Genomic DNA, 13,870 nt, shown 5'->3' with positions numbered 1-13,870 from the left:
TCTTTGTTTTTGAAATAACTGAGTTCTTGTTTTTACGAAAATGATAGATAAACTGCTCCTCTTTAAAAATGTGAAAAAAAAATGCGAAATTTAAAGAAAATGCAATTTTAAAATTTAAGATGGCAGTTACGCCCTCTGTTGGTCATTTTTAGAACTTGAAAATATTTTACAGCGATTCTTCATGATCGATTTACCCAAAAATTTTTTACCCCTAAGTCATACGACGACCGGTTCTCGAGATAGGGCCGAGGAACAGTCTTATTGGGTCACCCGGTACTACAAGGAGAGCAGGAGATGATGTTATGGATGAGGTAGGAAGAAATAAAATTGAAGAAGAGAGATAACAAGAGGAGATGGAACAGCAATTGGGTGATGAGGCTTGGATTTTCACCACATATAGGGTTAATGAATGTATTATAAGGCGAGTATACAAGGTTTGGAAATGAGGGGGTTTCCGTGAAGAATGGAAGGAAGAGGTAAATAAGCTAATATTCAAAAGGGGATGGCTACGACGACGTATAGAATCTATGTAATGATACTGAACGAAAGACTAGAAAGAGAAATGGACGAAAGGAGGTTGGAGGAAACGCAAATGGACTTGAGAAAAGAGGAGGGGGGGGGGGCGATAGACTGCATTACACAGATTGGTAGAAAATGAATTGGGAAAAAAAGGGCGGAAACGTGTTCGCGTTTTTCATGGTCTTAAAGACAGCGTTTGACGGAGTGGAAAGGAAAGAAGTGAAGATGATGGACAAAATCAAAGAACTGTTATAGAGAGACAAGAATGAGGGTAAGAATAGAAGGAAAGGAGAGAAGAAGATGGTAGGGAAAACACAAATGGGATTCAGAGAAGGGAAGGGAACGGTCTACTGTACTCGTATAGCTATTATACTACACAGATTGGTGGAAGAAGAATTAGAAAAAAAAGGCATAAAGGTGATCGCGTTTTTCATGAAAAGACAAGACGTTAAAGGGAAAAATCAAGGAATTATATGGAAAGACTAGATTACGGGTAAGAATAGAAGGGAAGGAGCGTCTTGGACATGTAAAAGACCAAGACAGGGATGCCCATAGTAAGAATAAGGAAGACTTGTCCTCTGGCATATTCTGATGGGGACAGAAGTAGTACAAATGAAGGAAATTGTGGCAAAAATGGAGAAGTACCTATTGGGAGGAAGAACCCCATGAAAAAAAAGGAAGAACCCATGGCTCATCGCCTGTGATCACGGTGGTCAAAAAGTTGGGGTCACCATTTGCTATGTCCAGATCACATTGCGTCTGCTCTATTTTTGTCAGCTTCGGTACGAATTCGGCGGACCCTCCTCATGTCCAAAGCCTCTGTCAAAATTGAATCTCCAATGATTACCCCTATCTCCGATGCAACTGTGATGCGACGATCATAGTCCGCACTTACTCAATTGTCATTAAGTAAGATCATTGGTTTACACGGAAAATTTAAGGTTCAATACTTTTTAAACACAGTGGTATATTAGAGGAGGGAACAACAATGGAGAAGATAAGGATGGCGTCGGAAAAGATGGAGGTATGGTTCGAAGAAAGGAGCGAAAGAGAAGGCGAACTAGTAAAAGACTGCTTGTCAACGAAAATGAACGCAAAAGGAATGTGGGAAGAGCAGAGGAAAAAATACTATGAAAGAAATGGATACGGATGGGCAGAGATCGAAAGGAGGAGAGGCATAGGAAAAAGGATGGAAAGTACAAATATTAAAAAAGGCGAGGTTCAGATGCCGAAATGAGGAGAGAGAGGAGGAACAGTGGGGAGACGAAGAAGAAAGAAAATGTAGAACCTCTGTAGAGGAAGAAAAGGACATAGAGTATGTGCTACGGGAATGCAAGGAGGAGGAAAGGGTGATGTGTTGGAAGAGGGGGGTAGAGAAGTTGGTTGATTGTATACTTATTCGTTGATCGTGTATATTCTGAATTCATAGCAACACGTGAAGAATTGTTGACAAACATTTGCTACAACAATTAAAAAAAGACGCAATACGTGTGGGATTACCACAACCTCATTCATCCTCTCTCTTGTCAACAGAATGGATAATAAATTCTGTTTTGTTGCATGATAAGGTGCACGTGCTATTGTTATAACAGAAACGTCACTTACTACATAGGTGTGAACGGTGAGTGTCAAATTTGTCCTGTCCTTCAATCCTCGAGGAAATTTGTTGTTATTTTTATAACCTTACACGCATGTCTGGGTCTCTTCAGTTCAATGAACGATAAATTAAGCGTTCGGATGACAGGAAATTTGTCGTAAGTAGGTAATTTACGTACTACTCGAAATGGCGTCGACGAACGAAAGTGACTTAAACGTAGGCGCAATCGAGAACTTCATCGAATATTTACAAATTCCTTCGGTTCATCCGGATGTTAATTATGGTAAGTCATTTTTTCGCTTTTACTGTAATCTGAGAGCAGGACCGTATTTCATACCCTTTAATTGAACAGACTTCATGCTAATTCAGAACCGTAAAGAAGATTTCTTTTGGGCTCTCTTGCTCTTGAGCATTGTTTCACTCGCTTACTAGAGAAAGCAAAACATTTTGCAGATGGCTGTCTCCAATTTCTCACGAAACAGGCGCAGAGTCTCGGCCTCCCCATGCAAGTGCACTACTGCTTCCCAAAAAAGCCCATAATAACCATCACCTGGAAGGGTTACGAACCGAACTCACCCTCGATCTTGCTAAGCAGCCACATGGACGTGGTACCAGCCTACGAGGTGCCTTTTTTTGACGACGCACAGAAGTTCACCAATTAATGTTGTAGGAGAAGTGGAAGTATAAACCGTTTTCGGGTCATGTTACCAAAGAGGGAAACATCTACGGTCGCGGTGCGCAGGACATGAAGTGCGTCGGGGTTCAGTACCTGGAGGCTGTGCGCAGATTGAGGCTGAACGAGGTGACTCTTCGACGGACCGTTCATTTACTCTTCACGCCTGGTATCTGCGACGAAATCGCGGTTGATTGTTCTAACTGTCATCGACAGATGAGGAAATTGGGGGCGCCCAAGGCATGCGCGAGTTTGTCAAGACGCCCGAATTTAAAAGGTTAAATGTCGGTTTCGCATTGGACGAAGGAATGGCGTCCCCTTCTGATGAGTTCGTGTTGTTCCACGGGGAGAGGTGCATCTGGTGTAAGCTTTCCGCGCAGTTCCATGTCGCTTCTTGTAAATTTTCACTTTAGATATCATCGTTCATTGTATGGGACAGCCTGGACATGGCTCGCTTCTGCTGAAGAACACTGCCGGACAAAAGCTCCAGTATCTTTTAAACAAAGTGTACGAGTTCCGCGCGCAGCAAGAAAAAAGGCTAGAGAGTGATTCCTCCCTAACAATCGGGGACGTTATGAGTATTAATGTCACTCAAATTCAGGTGAGTGCGGTTAGGTGGACTGTATTAAGTTGAGACACTTTAGGGAGGAGTTCAGCCCAACGTTATACCTCCAGAGTTTACCCTCGTACTTGACTGCCGGATACCGGTGACAACGGACGTGGTTCAATGGGAGGAGACGTTACAGGGCTGGTGTAAGGCGGCGGGGGAAAATGTCTGGATCGAGTATAAGCAAAAGTTGCCCCAAATTCCAGCCACCAAGCTGGACCATTCTAATCCGTTCTGGATAGCGTTTCGGACTGCATCCGAGAAAATGTAAGCCCACGACCCATTCCAACGATATAATCTTTTTAGCGCATTACCACAAAAATAAAAAAAAATGCGCTATTGTGGCCACTTTGTCCGTGCGTCCGTCCTCTCGTTCGTTGAGACGCTACTAGTTCTTTATCTTAAGAGCTATTGTTCTACTTTTTTCGCTATTTGGTTCGTTATGGTGTCGAGGCTTGCACCAAGGAAGGAATTTTTTGTGTACCGCTTACAAAAAAAGTTATTGTAAAAAAACCAACAAACCGTTTTTTACATGTTCCATAATTTTACACTTTTGCCGTTTATTAACGATCCTAGAGATCGTTTATAATTTTGTATTGCTGTCAGTCGTCTGCATGTTGGTCTCTCCGTCTGTTCCTTTGTCTGTCTGTCCCTCTATCTGTCCGTGTGAACGATAACTTTGTTTAGAAATATCCGATCGCTTTGACCTCCGTTAGCTATGAACTGAATTGCATGAAATTCAATATTGGCATAGCTTTAGTCATATAATACGCAATGCCAAAAGTTGAGTCGAATCGATTCAAAATTGACAGTGCCCTTTTCGCTTCTCGACCATTTATAAACCGAATTGCAAACGTTTTTATTTATAAAAGTATTTAAATGAAATTTCATACATAGGCATCTGGAACAAAAGAAAATCTAACGTTAGTTTCAAAATTTAGGTTTGCGCATGCGCAGTTCCAACTTTCTTATTTAGAAAAGCATTGAAATGAAATTCTTCTTATAAACAGAAAATGAAGTAGCACATCAAAAATGGATTGCACATGTGCAACGCTATCTTTCATATTTGTGGCGGGATTTTTACGATTTTAACAGAAACTGCATCTTACAAATGGGAAATGAATGCAAGTGTACCTACATGCGCTTTTTGTAAATCGTTTACGATTACTTTTTTAACTTGTTGCATTGCAGGGGTCTCAAAGTGAAGACGGAAATCTTTACGGGCGGTACAGACAGTCGCTATTTGAGACAGGTTGGAATTCCGGCCTTGGGATTTTCGCCAATGAATAACACTCCAATTTTGCTACACGATCACAATGAGTACCTCAACCAAAATGTTTTCCTTCGCGGTATCGAGATCTACTGTCAGATTATACAGGCCGTTTCGAACGTTCCAGATATTACGGGATGAGCTGTTTAATGTATAAGTAAATGTAATGCTCCCTATAAAGAATTAAAAAACCCATTGTCTCCTTGAAGGCTAAGATTCGTGTATAGGTAAATGATTTACAAATACCACGAAGAAAGTAGGCCTGGCGCTGAACGCTCAATTTAATTTTGACTATCTACGTTAATACTAGATTTTTCCTACAAAATGTATCCACGGCTAGCTCAACAAATTGCCAACAAGTTGCGACTTGGATTGTGTGAGACGTAGCCAGAGCCGGATCTACATATTTTGTGCCTATGCCCCCCCCCCCCCAATCAATTACAATCATTTTGACCCCCAACCAAAATTATCTTTTACTCTTTACACTTTTACAGAAAAGTGTTAATACGATTTTCTTTCTCCTAATTTGCTCAGATTAATTTAATTAATAGTAAAAACATTTTTGATATTAATTATGAATTCAGAAGTGGTTTTCCAAAAGAATAAAAGACTAATTTCAAGCAAGTATTTCGGGTGGAATATAATGGTAGTGAATCACTATTTTAAATAGTTCTACATTTTCGCAAAAATCGCCGTTTTTTATTAGGTTGGATGTATGATTGAAAAAGTGTAGTGTGTGTTTGATCGTTGGTAACCGCCGTTTGCCGCCGTGGGCGTAGAGGGGCGGGTCTACAGGAGAGCTCTAGCTATTGGTGTACAAAAAATGCGAGTCATTTTCGTTGTGAGAAGGGCGAGTCCGAGCTATGCCGAGCGAGCCAAATAGTATGCACTTCGCATTTTGTAACCGGAGTCGTTAATCAACCACGAAATTCGGGTGGTCGGTTGATTTGAAAAGTCAAAGTCTCTTGGTTGCCCAGAGATCGAGATCTCGGCGGAACAGACAAACAGACACACAACGGAAAATCGAGCACATAAGCGTTACCTCAACTTCATTGTGTTACGCTAAAAAATATCTTAAACCTATTTCGGGTGGAGATCGTCGTTTTTTATTACGTTGGATGTATGATTGAAAAAGTGTAGTGTGTGTTTGGCCGTTTGTAAACGTCGTTTGCCACCTTAGACGTAGAGAGGGGAGTCTAAGGGAGGGCCCGAGCTATGCCGAACTCGCCTTCGGCTCGCTCGGCATTGGTGTGCGTAAAAGTGTAAATGCGTGTTTGGCCGTTGGTAAACGTCGTTTCCCACCGTGGACGTAGAGAGGGGAGTTTAAGGGAGAGCCCGAGCTGTGCCGAACTCGCCTTCGGCTCGCTCGGCATTGGTGTACAAAAAAAGTGTAGTGTGTATTTGGCCGTTGGTAAACGTCGTTTGGCACCGTGATTGTAGAGAGGCGAATCTAAGGGAGGATCCGAGCTATGTCGAACACGCCTTCGGCTCGCTCGGCATTGGTGTGCAAAAAAGGGATGTTTTGTTTTAGGTATACTTTATGCATATATGAAGCGCAACTCTACGTATTACCGAAAGAATTGGCGTTAAACCACGACAATATACTTAGGTCGTATGTTGCTATATACTTGGCGGTAAAAAGCATCCTCGAGAATTTTTACCAACCGCCAAGCTCAAGTTAATGCTTTAAAAAGACAATTTCGACAACTACTGGCGTTACATTTTTCATATTTGTATTAATTTTTGTCAAAATAAAGTCCCGGCCTATGACACCCCTTTGTTTATCTTGAAATGGACTCGTCCATCAGTTTGACGTTTAGTTTTTTAAAATGGCGGGCAATTCTTATTTTAAGGAAATTAAGGATAATAAGCCTTTTCGTGGCAACAAAAGCCTTCCAACACATGTGGATGGAAATTTTAGAAAATTTTAAGACCCCCCACGAACGTGTCCGCGCCCTATTTAACTCAAAATCGACAAAAAAAGTCATCTGTGCATGATTTAAGGGTTTTTTTGCAAATTTAAGGGTGAAGGAGAAAATTTTGACAGTATGAATATCAACTCAACTTTTCACAGACTACTTGATTCCGTCGAGAAACTTGAGCAACCTCAAAAAAGGCCGTGACCTTCAGTTGCGTCAGTACCATTACATTTATATTGAATAGCGTATTCTAAGTTTAAATTATTTTACAGTTTAAACAATGAAATCCAATATACAAAGATGTAACCACTGAATCGTGTTTCAGAAAATTCAGAGAATCTAACGGTTACGTGATGTTATCAAGCCCCCCAGGTACGATCATGAAATTGATAAAAATGGGTTAGAGAGCACCTTAATTAAGCGTTTTCAACAACAAAAATTTGCGGGAGAAGCCCCAAATTTTTCACAATATTAATACAAAGTTCACATAATTTCGTCGAAATGTGAGGTTATGTTACTCCATGCTTCATGATTACTTTTAAGTTGGTAAGGGTGTGCGTAACATTCCAACTTCAATTATTTTTCCACGATAGTACTGTACAATTATTACCCAAATTTGTTTTTTTGCGGCTCCTAAAAATTTGCCGCAATGGGCCCGGGCCCACGTGGCCCCATGGTAAATCCGGCCCTGGCACGTAAACTGAAAAACAGAGGAATCTGGGAAAATGTGGAAGAATTTGAAGTAGCTAACGAATTGGAAAAACGGGAATATTCGAAATGGGTGGCGTACGAGTTACGACAATAATTAATACAAAAATCAGCGATCGTGTCCTTCTGGTTCAGGTTTAAATTTATTCATATAAGATTGTTGAGCAATGTACCTAAAGCTAAATTCGCTCAAAGGATTAGAAAATCTCATTGATTAATAGGAAACTTCGTTTCGCGTTTAATGCAAAAACAATTAAGAGTCCTGTTCGGTTGCAAGTTCCAAATTAGTGAAAGAAAAATTGCCATCTACAAGGAGATATGTATAAATTCTCTTGTAGCTTCTTTTCACTTTTTCCAGTTGGAAAATTTGCAAGCCAAAACTGTACCTATGCGGGGGACTCTCAATAAGAGAATGCTCATGCAAATAGTGTTGCAGATTTAACTGAAGTTTACCCAAAGAAGCTTGTGCCATAAAAGTCAGTACCTGCATTATTTTCTTAAATTCGGAAAAAAAACGTCCCCAATTTCTCGTGTATAAATTTAGTCGAGAAAATGATATAAACAGCAAAAACAGTTCTAATGAAGCTCGTTTGTCTAACATCAAACTTACCCATCTGTTTAACATAAACATGAAATTTACCCCCAGAATAAAAATTAGAGACGAACTAAATAATTTTTCAACAATCAACAATCGAATCCGCCATTCACTTTTGACACGAGCATTGACTTGCAAAATCTAGCCCTCTGGTGGCGGTCCTTCGTATCCGGCAATAATTCTTTATTCCTACGCGAACTCGAGGGTTGTAAGGGGTGGAGCGTCGAATCGTCTACACCCCGAACGTTCGCGTGGGTTCTATTGTAAAAAATTAAGAAAAATCCAATGCTTATATGAGATATTCTGTCTTTTTAAAGGTTTTTTTTTGTACGGTTTCTTGCAGGTCGCGTTACAATTTTAACTTGCAGCTTTTGTGAATCTTTGTGAAGTTATAGCGAAATGCGGATTAGTTCCGGCGTCAGATTTAGGTGCATGAAGAGAAATGCTTTCTAGGACGCTGGCAGCAACATATTTTTGCCTACCTACTTTATTCCTTCACTGCTGACTTGACTTGACTGCTTTCTCTTTTTTCCTATACTTAGAGGTACAAGACGCACCTCAGAAAACTCAATTTTCCAATTTTCTAATTTAAAGTATGCCAGAGGGGGCAACGCCAACGTCTCGAAACAAATTAAAGTCTCAAGTCCCAACGTACCCATAAATGTATCCGTTAGTCTTTGGTTAGTTTTCAATACTTTTGCCAAAAGAAGGCGCTGGTTTCTCATTTTAAGAAAATGTGAGTTCAATCAATGTTCCGGATGTAGGTATATTTCAATTGTTAGTTAAGATTTACTTTACCATTAAACGGTAAACTAGTTTATGAGTTAGTTTCACGCTATAGTAGGATTTTCCTTAGTTTGCGCATCGGTGTATTATGACGTCATCGCTAAGTATGTTTACATAGCATCATGCAATCAATGGAAGAGAATATGTTCGTAGGTAGTCACACGGACAGTGCTGCATTGTGGGTAGGATACCCATTACATCAACGACATCTATTGACCAAATGCCTATGTCGCGATCTTTTACTAACAAGAGAAACCAATTTCGAAAAAAAATTCAAAGGGCTGTAACTTTTGAACTAGTAGCCCAATCTTGGAACTGTTTGAAATAATGGATTCTACAGGCCACATTCTATAAGAAAATTTCTTTTCCGGGTCGATCTGAGACAATTTTTTTTTCGGGGCTCAAAAAAAGGCAGTGTATAACCTTCCTTTTTTACCAAAAATCGACTACACCAAAATTTCTCGGGAAAACACTTTTTCTTATTAATTTGAGTGCGTAGAATCCAAATCAATTCGTACTTTTTCGATCAGACTTCTCAATCAAAAGTTATAGACTAGAAACCAATTTCGGAAAAAAATTCAAAGGGCTGTAACTTTTGAACTAGTAGCCCAATCTTGGAACTGTTTGAAATTATGGATTCTACAGGTCACATTCTATAAGAAAATTTTTTTCCGGGTCGATCTGAGACAATTTTTTTTTCGGGGCTCAAAAAAAGGCAGTGTATAAACCTTCCTTTTTTACCAAAAATCGACTGCACCAAAATTTCTCGGAAAAACACTTTTTCTTATTAATTTTGGTGCGTAGAATCCAAAACAATTCGTACTTTTTCGATCAGACCTCTCAATCAAAAGTTATAGACTAGAAAACAATTTCGAAAGAAAATTCAAAGGGCTGTAACTTTTGAAATAGTAGCCCAATCTTGGAACTGTTTGAAATTATGGATTCTACAGGCCACATTCTATAAGAAAATTTTTTTCCGGGTCGATCTGAGGCAATTTTTTTTTCGGGGCTCAAGAAAAGGCAGTGTATAACCTTCCTTTTTTACCAAAAATCGACTGCACCAAAATTTCTCGGGAAAACACTTTTTCTTATTAATTTTGGTTCGTAGAATCCAAAACAATTCGTACTTTTTCGATCAGACTTCTCAATCAAAAGTTATAGACTAGAAACCAATTTCGAAAAAAAATTCAAAGGGCTGTAACTTTTAAACTAGTAGCCCAATCTTGGAACTGTTTGAAATTATGGATTCTACAGGCCACATTCTATAAGAAATTTTTTTTTCCGGGTCGATCTGAGACAATTTTTTTTCGGGCCTCAAAAAAAGGCAGTGTATAATCTTCCTTTTTTACCAAAAATCGACTGCACCAAAATTTCTCGGGAAAACACTTTTTCTTATTAATTTTGGTGCGTAGAATCCAAAACAATCCGTACTTTTTCGATCGGACTTCTCAATCAAAAGTTATGGACTAGAAACCAATTTCGAAAGAAAATTCAAAGGGCTGTAACTTTTGAACTAGTAGCCCAATCTTGGAACTGTTTTAAATTATGGATTCTACAGGCCACATTCTATAAGAAAATTTTTTTTCCGGGTCGATCTGAGACAATTTTTTTTTCGGGGCTCAAAAAAAAGGCAGTGTATAACCTTCCTTTTTTACCAAAAATCGACTACACCAAAATTTCTCGGGAAAACACTTTTTCTTATTAATTTGGGCGCGTAGAATCCAAATGAATTCGTACTTTTTCGATCAGACTTCTCAATCAAAAGTTATAGACTAGAAACCAATTTCGAAAGAAAATTTAAAGGGCTGTAACTTTTGAACTAGTAGCCCAATCTTGGAACTGTTTGAAATTATGGATTCTACAGGCCACATTCTATAAGAAAATTTTTTTTCCGGGTCGATCTGAGACAATTTCTTTTTCGGGGCTCAAAAAAAGGCAGTGTATAACCTTCCTTTTTTACCAAAAATCGACTACACCAAAATTTCTCGGGAAAACACTTTTTCTTATTAATTTGGGCGCGTAGAATCCAAATCAATTCGTACTTTTTCGATCAGACTTCTCAATCAAAAGTTATAGACTAGAAACCAATTTCGAAAAAAAATTCAAAGGGCTGTAACTTTTGAACTAGTAGCCCAATCTTGGAACTGTTTGAAATTATGGATTCTACAGGTCACATTCTATAAGAAAATTTCCTTTACATAGTTTTAAATACAGAAACGGTGCAGTTCTCAAAATAGAGAACTGTGCTAAAAGTTCCAAAACCAATTCAGAGAGCCAAACAGGAAACTATAGATTGAAAAATGTAGTCAATTACTTGATTAGAGTTGTTTTTCAGTTTAAAAAAATGTACATACGATTTCCTGTTAAATAATCTAATCCCTTTCGGATTTATGGCCCCCTAAATCATATTTGGCACGATATTACCAAAAAATAATCCATTAAGGTTTGCTTTTTTTCCCTGACTAATTTATCGTCCAGGAGGTTATAATTTAGATGGCCTGTTTGAGAGGCGAATCCCGCGTCAGCTGATTAGTAGACCTTTGTAAAAGAATCGCAAGATGCGTTTAAGTAATGTAAAACAGGAATAGGTTTGTTATCTTTATTACATGCATCTCCGCTAATTTATAACGTAGATAAATAATGGCGCAGTCAGTAAATAAAAATAGATCGTTCTTAGGGAAAACTTGCAAGACCTTTAGTTATTCCACGCGGATGCAACAATGTTATCACAAACAAAATTAAACATTTATTTGCTTTTTTAAAACTCCGGATAACGTCATAGAAATTACTTTGATTTATAATGGCCATTGTTCGCTCTGCTTCGCTCTAGATTCAGTAAAAGAGAGCAGCATGGGAAATCTTCAATTTATTAAGCATAATACAAATCGGTCTATTTTCGTATTCCAAAAGCATCTGCGAAATATTTCGGGTAATGTTAATACGATATAGCAAAACGTGACAAATTACAGTCGCCTTTGATTAGTAACGAAAAAGCTAAATTTAAAGTGCCGTAATGGATTATATTTAAGTAATTTCCGTCAACTCATTTACTTGCAATTGAAAATCTCGAGAAAACGTCTTCATTTCATTATGCAAACTTTTAATTGTACAATTTAAATTCACTTCATAAATAATAATACCTCCTGAAACGTACAGATTACGACGTACCTTTTCCTGTTCGAGAAAGTAACCGTCACCGTTTTTTTTTTTGCGTTTTTAATAAAGAAAGACAATGGAGCGATTATTTGTTTTAATTATTCGCGTAATCGGGTTAAATACTCTTACTATATAAATAAGACAATGGTTATTACGTCGTTATTGTTATATCAAATTAGGCAGGTGTGTTGAATACGATTTACATATTATGTTTTGACTTGAAGTAAATTATGTAAAACGGAATTTGATACTCAGTGCGAAGCTCCTTTTTTATTCCGTGAAATCAATAGTTCAGAATTTTCTCTTAAAAGACAGCGCAGGCGAAGGAAAACGAAGGATACCATCAATTCTTAGATAGTTCAGTAGCTAGAATTTTCCGAATGGTAGGCGTAAAACTGAGTTATCTTTAGTTATGTTTTTTTTACCCCCTAGCTTTCCTCTTTCGTGTTTTGGGTAGAGGAACCACAATGTTTTACGGTAAAACATTGTGGTTCCTCTACCCAAAACACGAAAGAGGTAAGCTACGGGGTGAAAAGAAAAACATAACTGAAGATAACAGCGAAATTGCAATGGTACCATACAAAATGAATTACAAATCGAAACAATAAAGGTAAGAAAGCGCAAAGAGATGGCCAAGAGTACTTTCAACTACAATGCAACAGTTCTGTGATCAACAAATTTAGGTTTATATAAACGACTAAACCAACAAACAATGAATATATACTCAAATTGCGCCAGCTATGCAAATAGACGAAACTCATAAAAAATAATCGCATAAGTACGTTTATTACATTAATAACAAACATACTCATAAATGGAAATTCAAAGAAAGCATTAGCGGCAACTCCTAAATAAAAATTTCAACTTCGTCCTTTTTATTTGAAGAACTATTTTTTGTATTTTATTTAAGCGCTAATTACAGATAGTAAAAAATAATTTAAAAAGCTTAAATTAAATCCCTGTTCTAGAAATTGTACGTTACTAAAAAGTAACCCTTTTATTTATATCATATTCAACATTGGTAATTAACCATGAAAATATAGCTATAGTAGTATTAAATGGCACTAATGTAAATTAATTACATTTGGCATTAATCACATTCATGTCGCGATTTTTTATCCTCGTTATGAATTAATTTTCACCTCGAAAGCTTTGGGCATTTGGGTATATTTTGAGTATCCCCGAGCAAAAAAGTTCAGTTTTTGATTCCTTTTCCTTTTCCAGGTACTGGTATATTAACTAAGAAAATGGTGGTGAACAGATACCGGTACAGATCATTACACAATCAAGGCAGAAAAAATGTCATGGATAATGGTACAAAATATTCCAGCGGTACAAATAAGTACAAAATGGGTACAAAATAAAATCATTAACATATTTCGACTTACCGGACCGAAAAAATGAGGCAATTTCCCCAAAATTTGAGAATGATATAAAGTAGATACTTAAGGAACTTTAAATCTCCTGCGGCGAATTAATCGAAAATCAATAAATTGTTGAAAAAGCATCTATTTGTTAAGCGGTATATACGTTTTTAGTGGTGAATGCTGATTTTAACATTCACCTTTATGCCTAATATACAAAATTTTCATATGCTTTCAAATGACATCCTGAAAAAACATAAAAAGCACATTACGGTACACATTGATATACGAAATTAATAGCTTCCTGCCAGTCACACAGCTTGGTTATCAAATATGCCCATGCTACACACTATAAATTAGTCAAATTACTAATTTCACTAAATTATTTTTCTGTCGGGTGAAAAATAATTATTATAGAAGTTACAATGGTGTGAAATTTGTGTAAAGTGGATTTATGCAAATTTGGATAGGTGGAGCGCATTAGACGCGCAAATTTCGTATATAATTCTGTTTTTCTTGTGAGGTGCCAACGTGAAATGTTCAAAGCTAGGGAGCGCATATTAACATGTAAATAACTGTCAAATAACTGAATCTTGTGTTACTCTTCTTATGTTATGTAATTCTTATTATTTCGCAGCGCATCGAAACTCTTCAATTAGAAATTCGACACGGTTTC

At 37.7% G+C, this 13,870-nt stretch overlaps 2 protein-coding genes across 3 annotated transcripts in view; one reads left to right on the top strand and one right to left on the bottom strand.

Moving 5' to 3' along the window:
* The window catches only part of LOC116181157 (LIM homeobox transcription factor 1-beta), a 30,190-nt gene extending 22,169 nt beyond the window's left edge, over window positions 1-8,021 (bottom strand). Inside the window, exon 1 of one of the 2 annotated variants that reach the window (XM_031501435.1) lies at window positions 7,904-8,021. In XM_031501435.1, coding sequence (XP_031357295.1) covers window positions 7,904-7,907 — 4 coding nt within the window. In that variant the 5' untranslated portion in view covers window positions 7,908-8,021. The remainder of the gene's footprint in view (window positions 1-7,903) is intronic. The other variant, XM_031501436.1, reaches the window with a different exon arrangement.
* On the top strand, window positions 2,034-4,874 carry LOC116181156 (aminoacylase-1-like). Its single transcript, XM_031501434.1, has 8 exons — window positions 2,034-2,140; window positions 2,229-2,399; window positions 2,570-2,739; window positions 2,787-2,958; window positions 3,006-3,152; window positions 3,203-3,390; window positions 3,434-3,663; window positions 4,588-4,874. Exons 2-8 carry the CDS (start codon window positions 2,303-2,305, stop codon window positions 4,805-4,807), a joined length of 1,224 nt encoding a protein of 407 aa, XP_031357294.1. The 5' UTR covers window positions 2,034-2,140; window positions 2,229-2,302; the 3' UTR covers window positions 4,808-4,874.
* Window positions 8,022-13,870: the final 5,849 nt, after the last annotated feature.

The sequence above is a fragment of the Photinus pyralis genome, unplaced genomic scaffold (genome assembly GCF_008802855.1).
Source record: "Photinus pyralis isolate 1611_PpyrPB1 unplaced genomic scaffold, Ppyr1.3 Ppyr1.4_LG9, whole genome shotgun sequence".
NCBI lineage: Eukaryota > Metazoa > Arthropoda > Insecta > Coleoptera > Lampyridae > Photinus > Photinus pyralis.
This window is presented reverse-complemented; position numbering and strand designations above follow the sequence as displayed.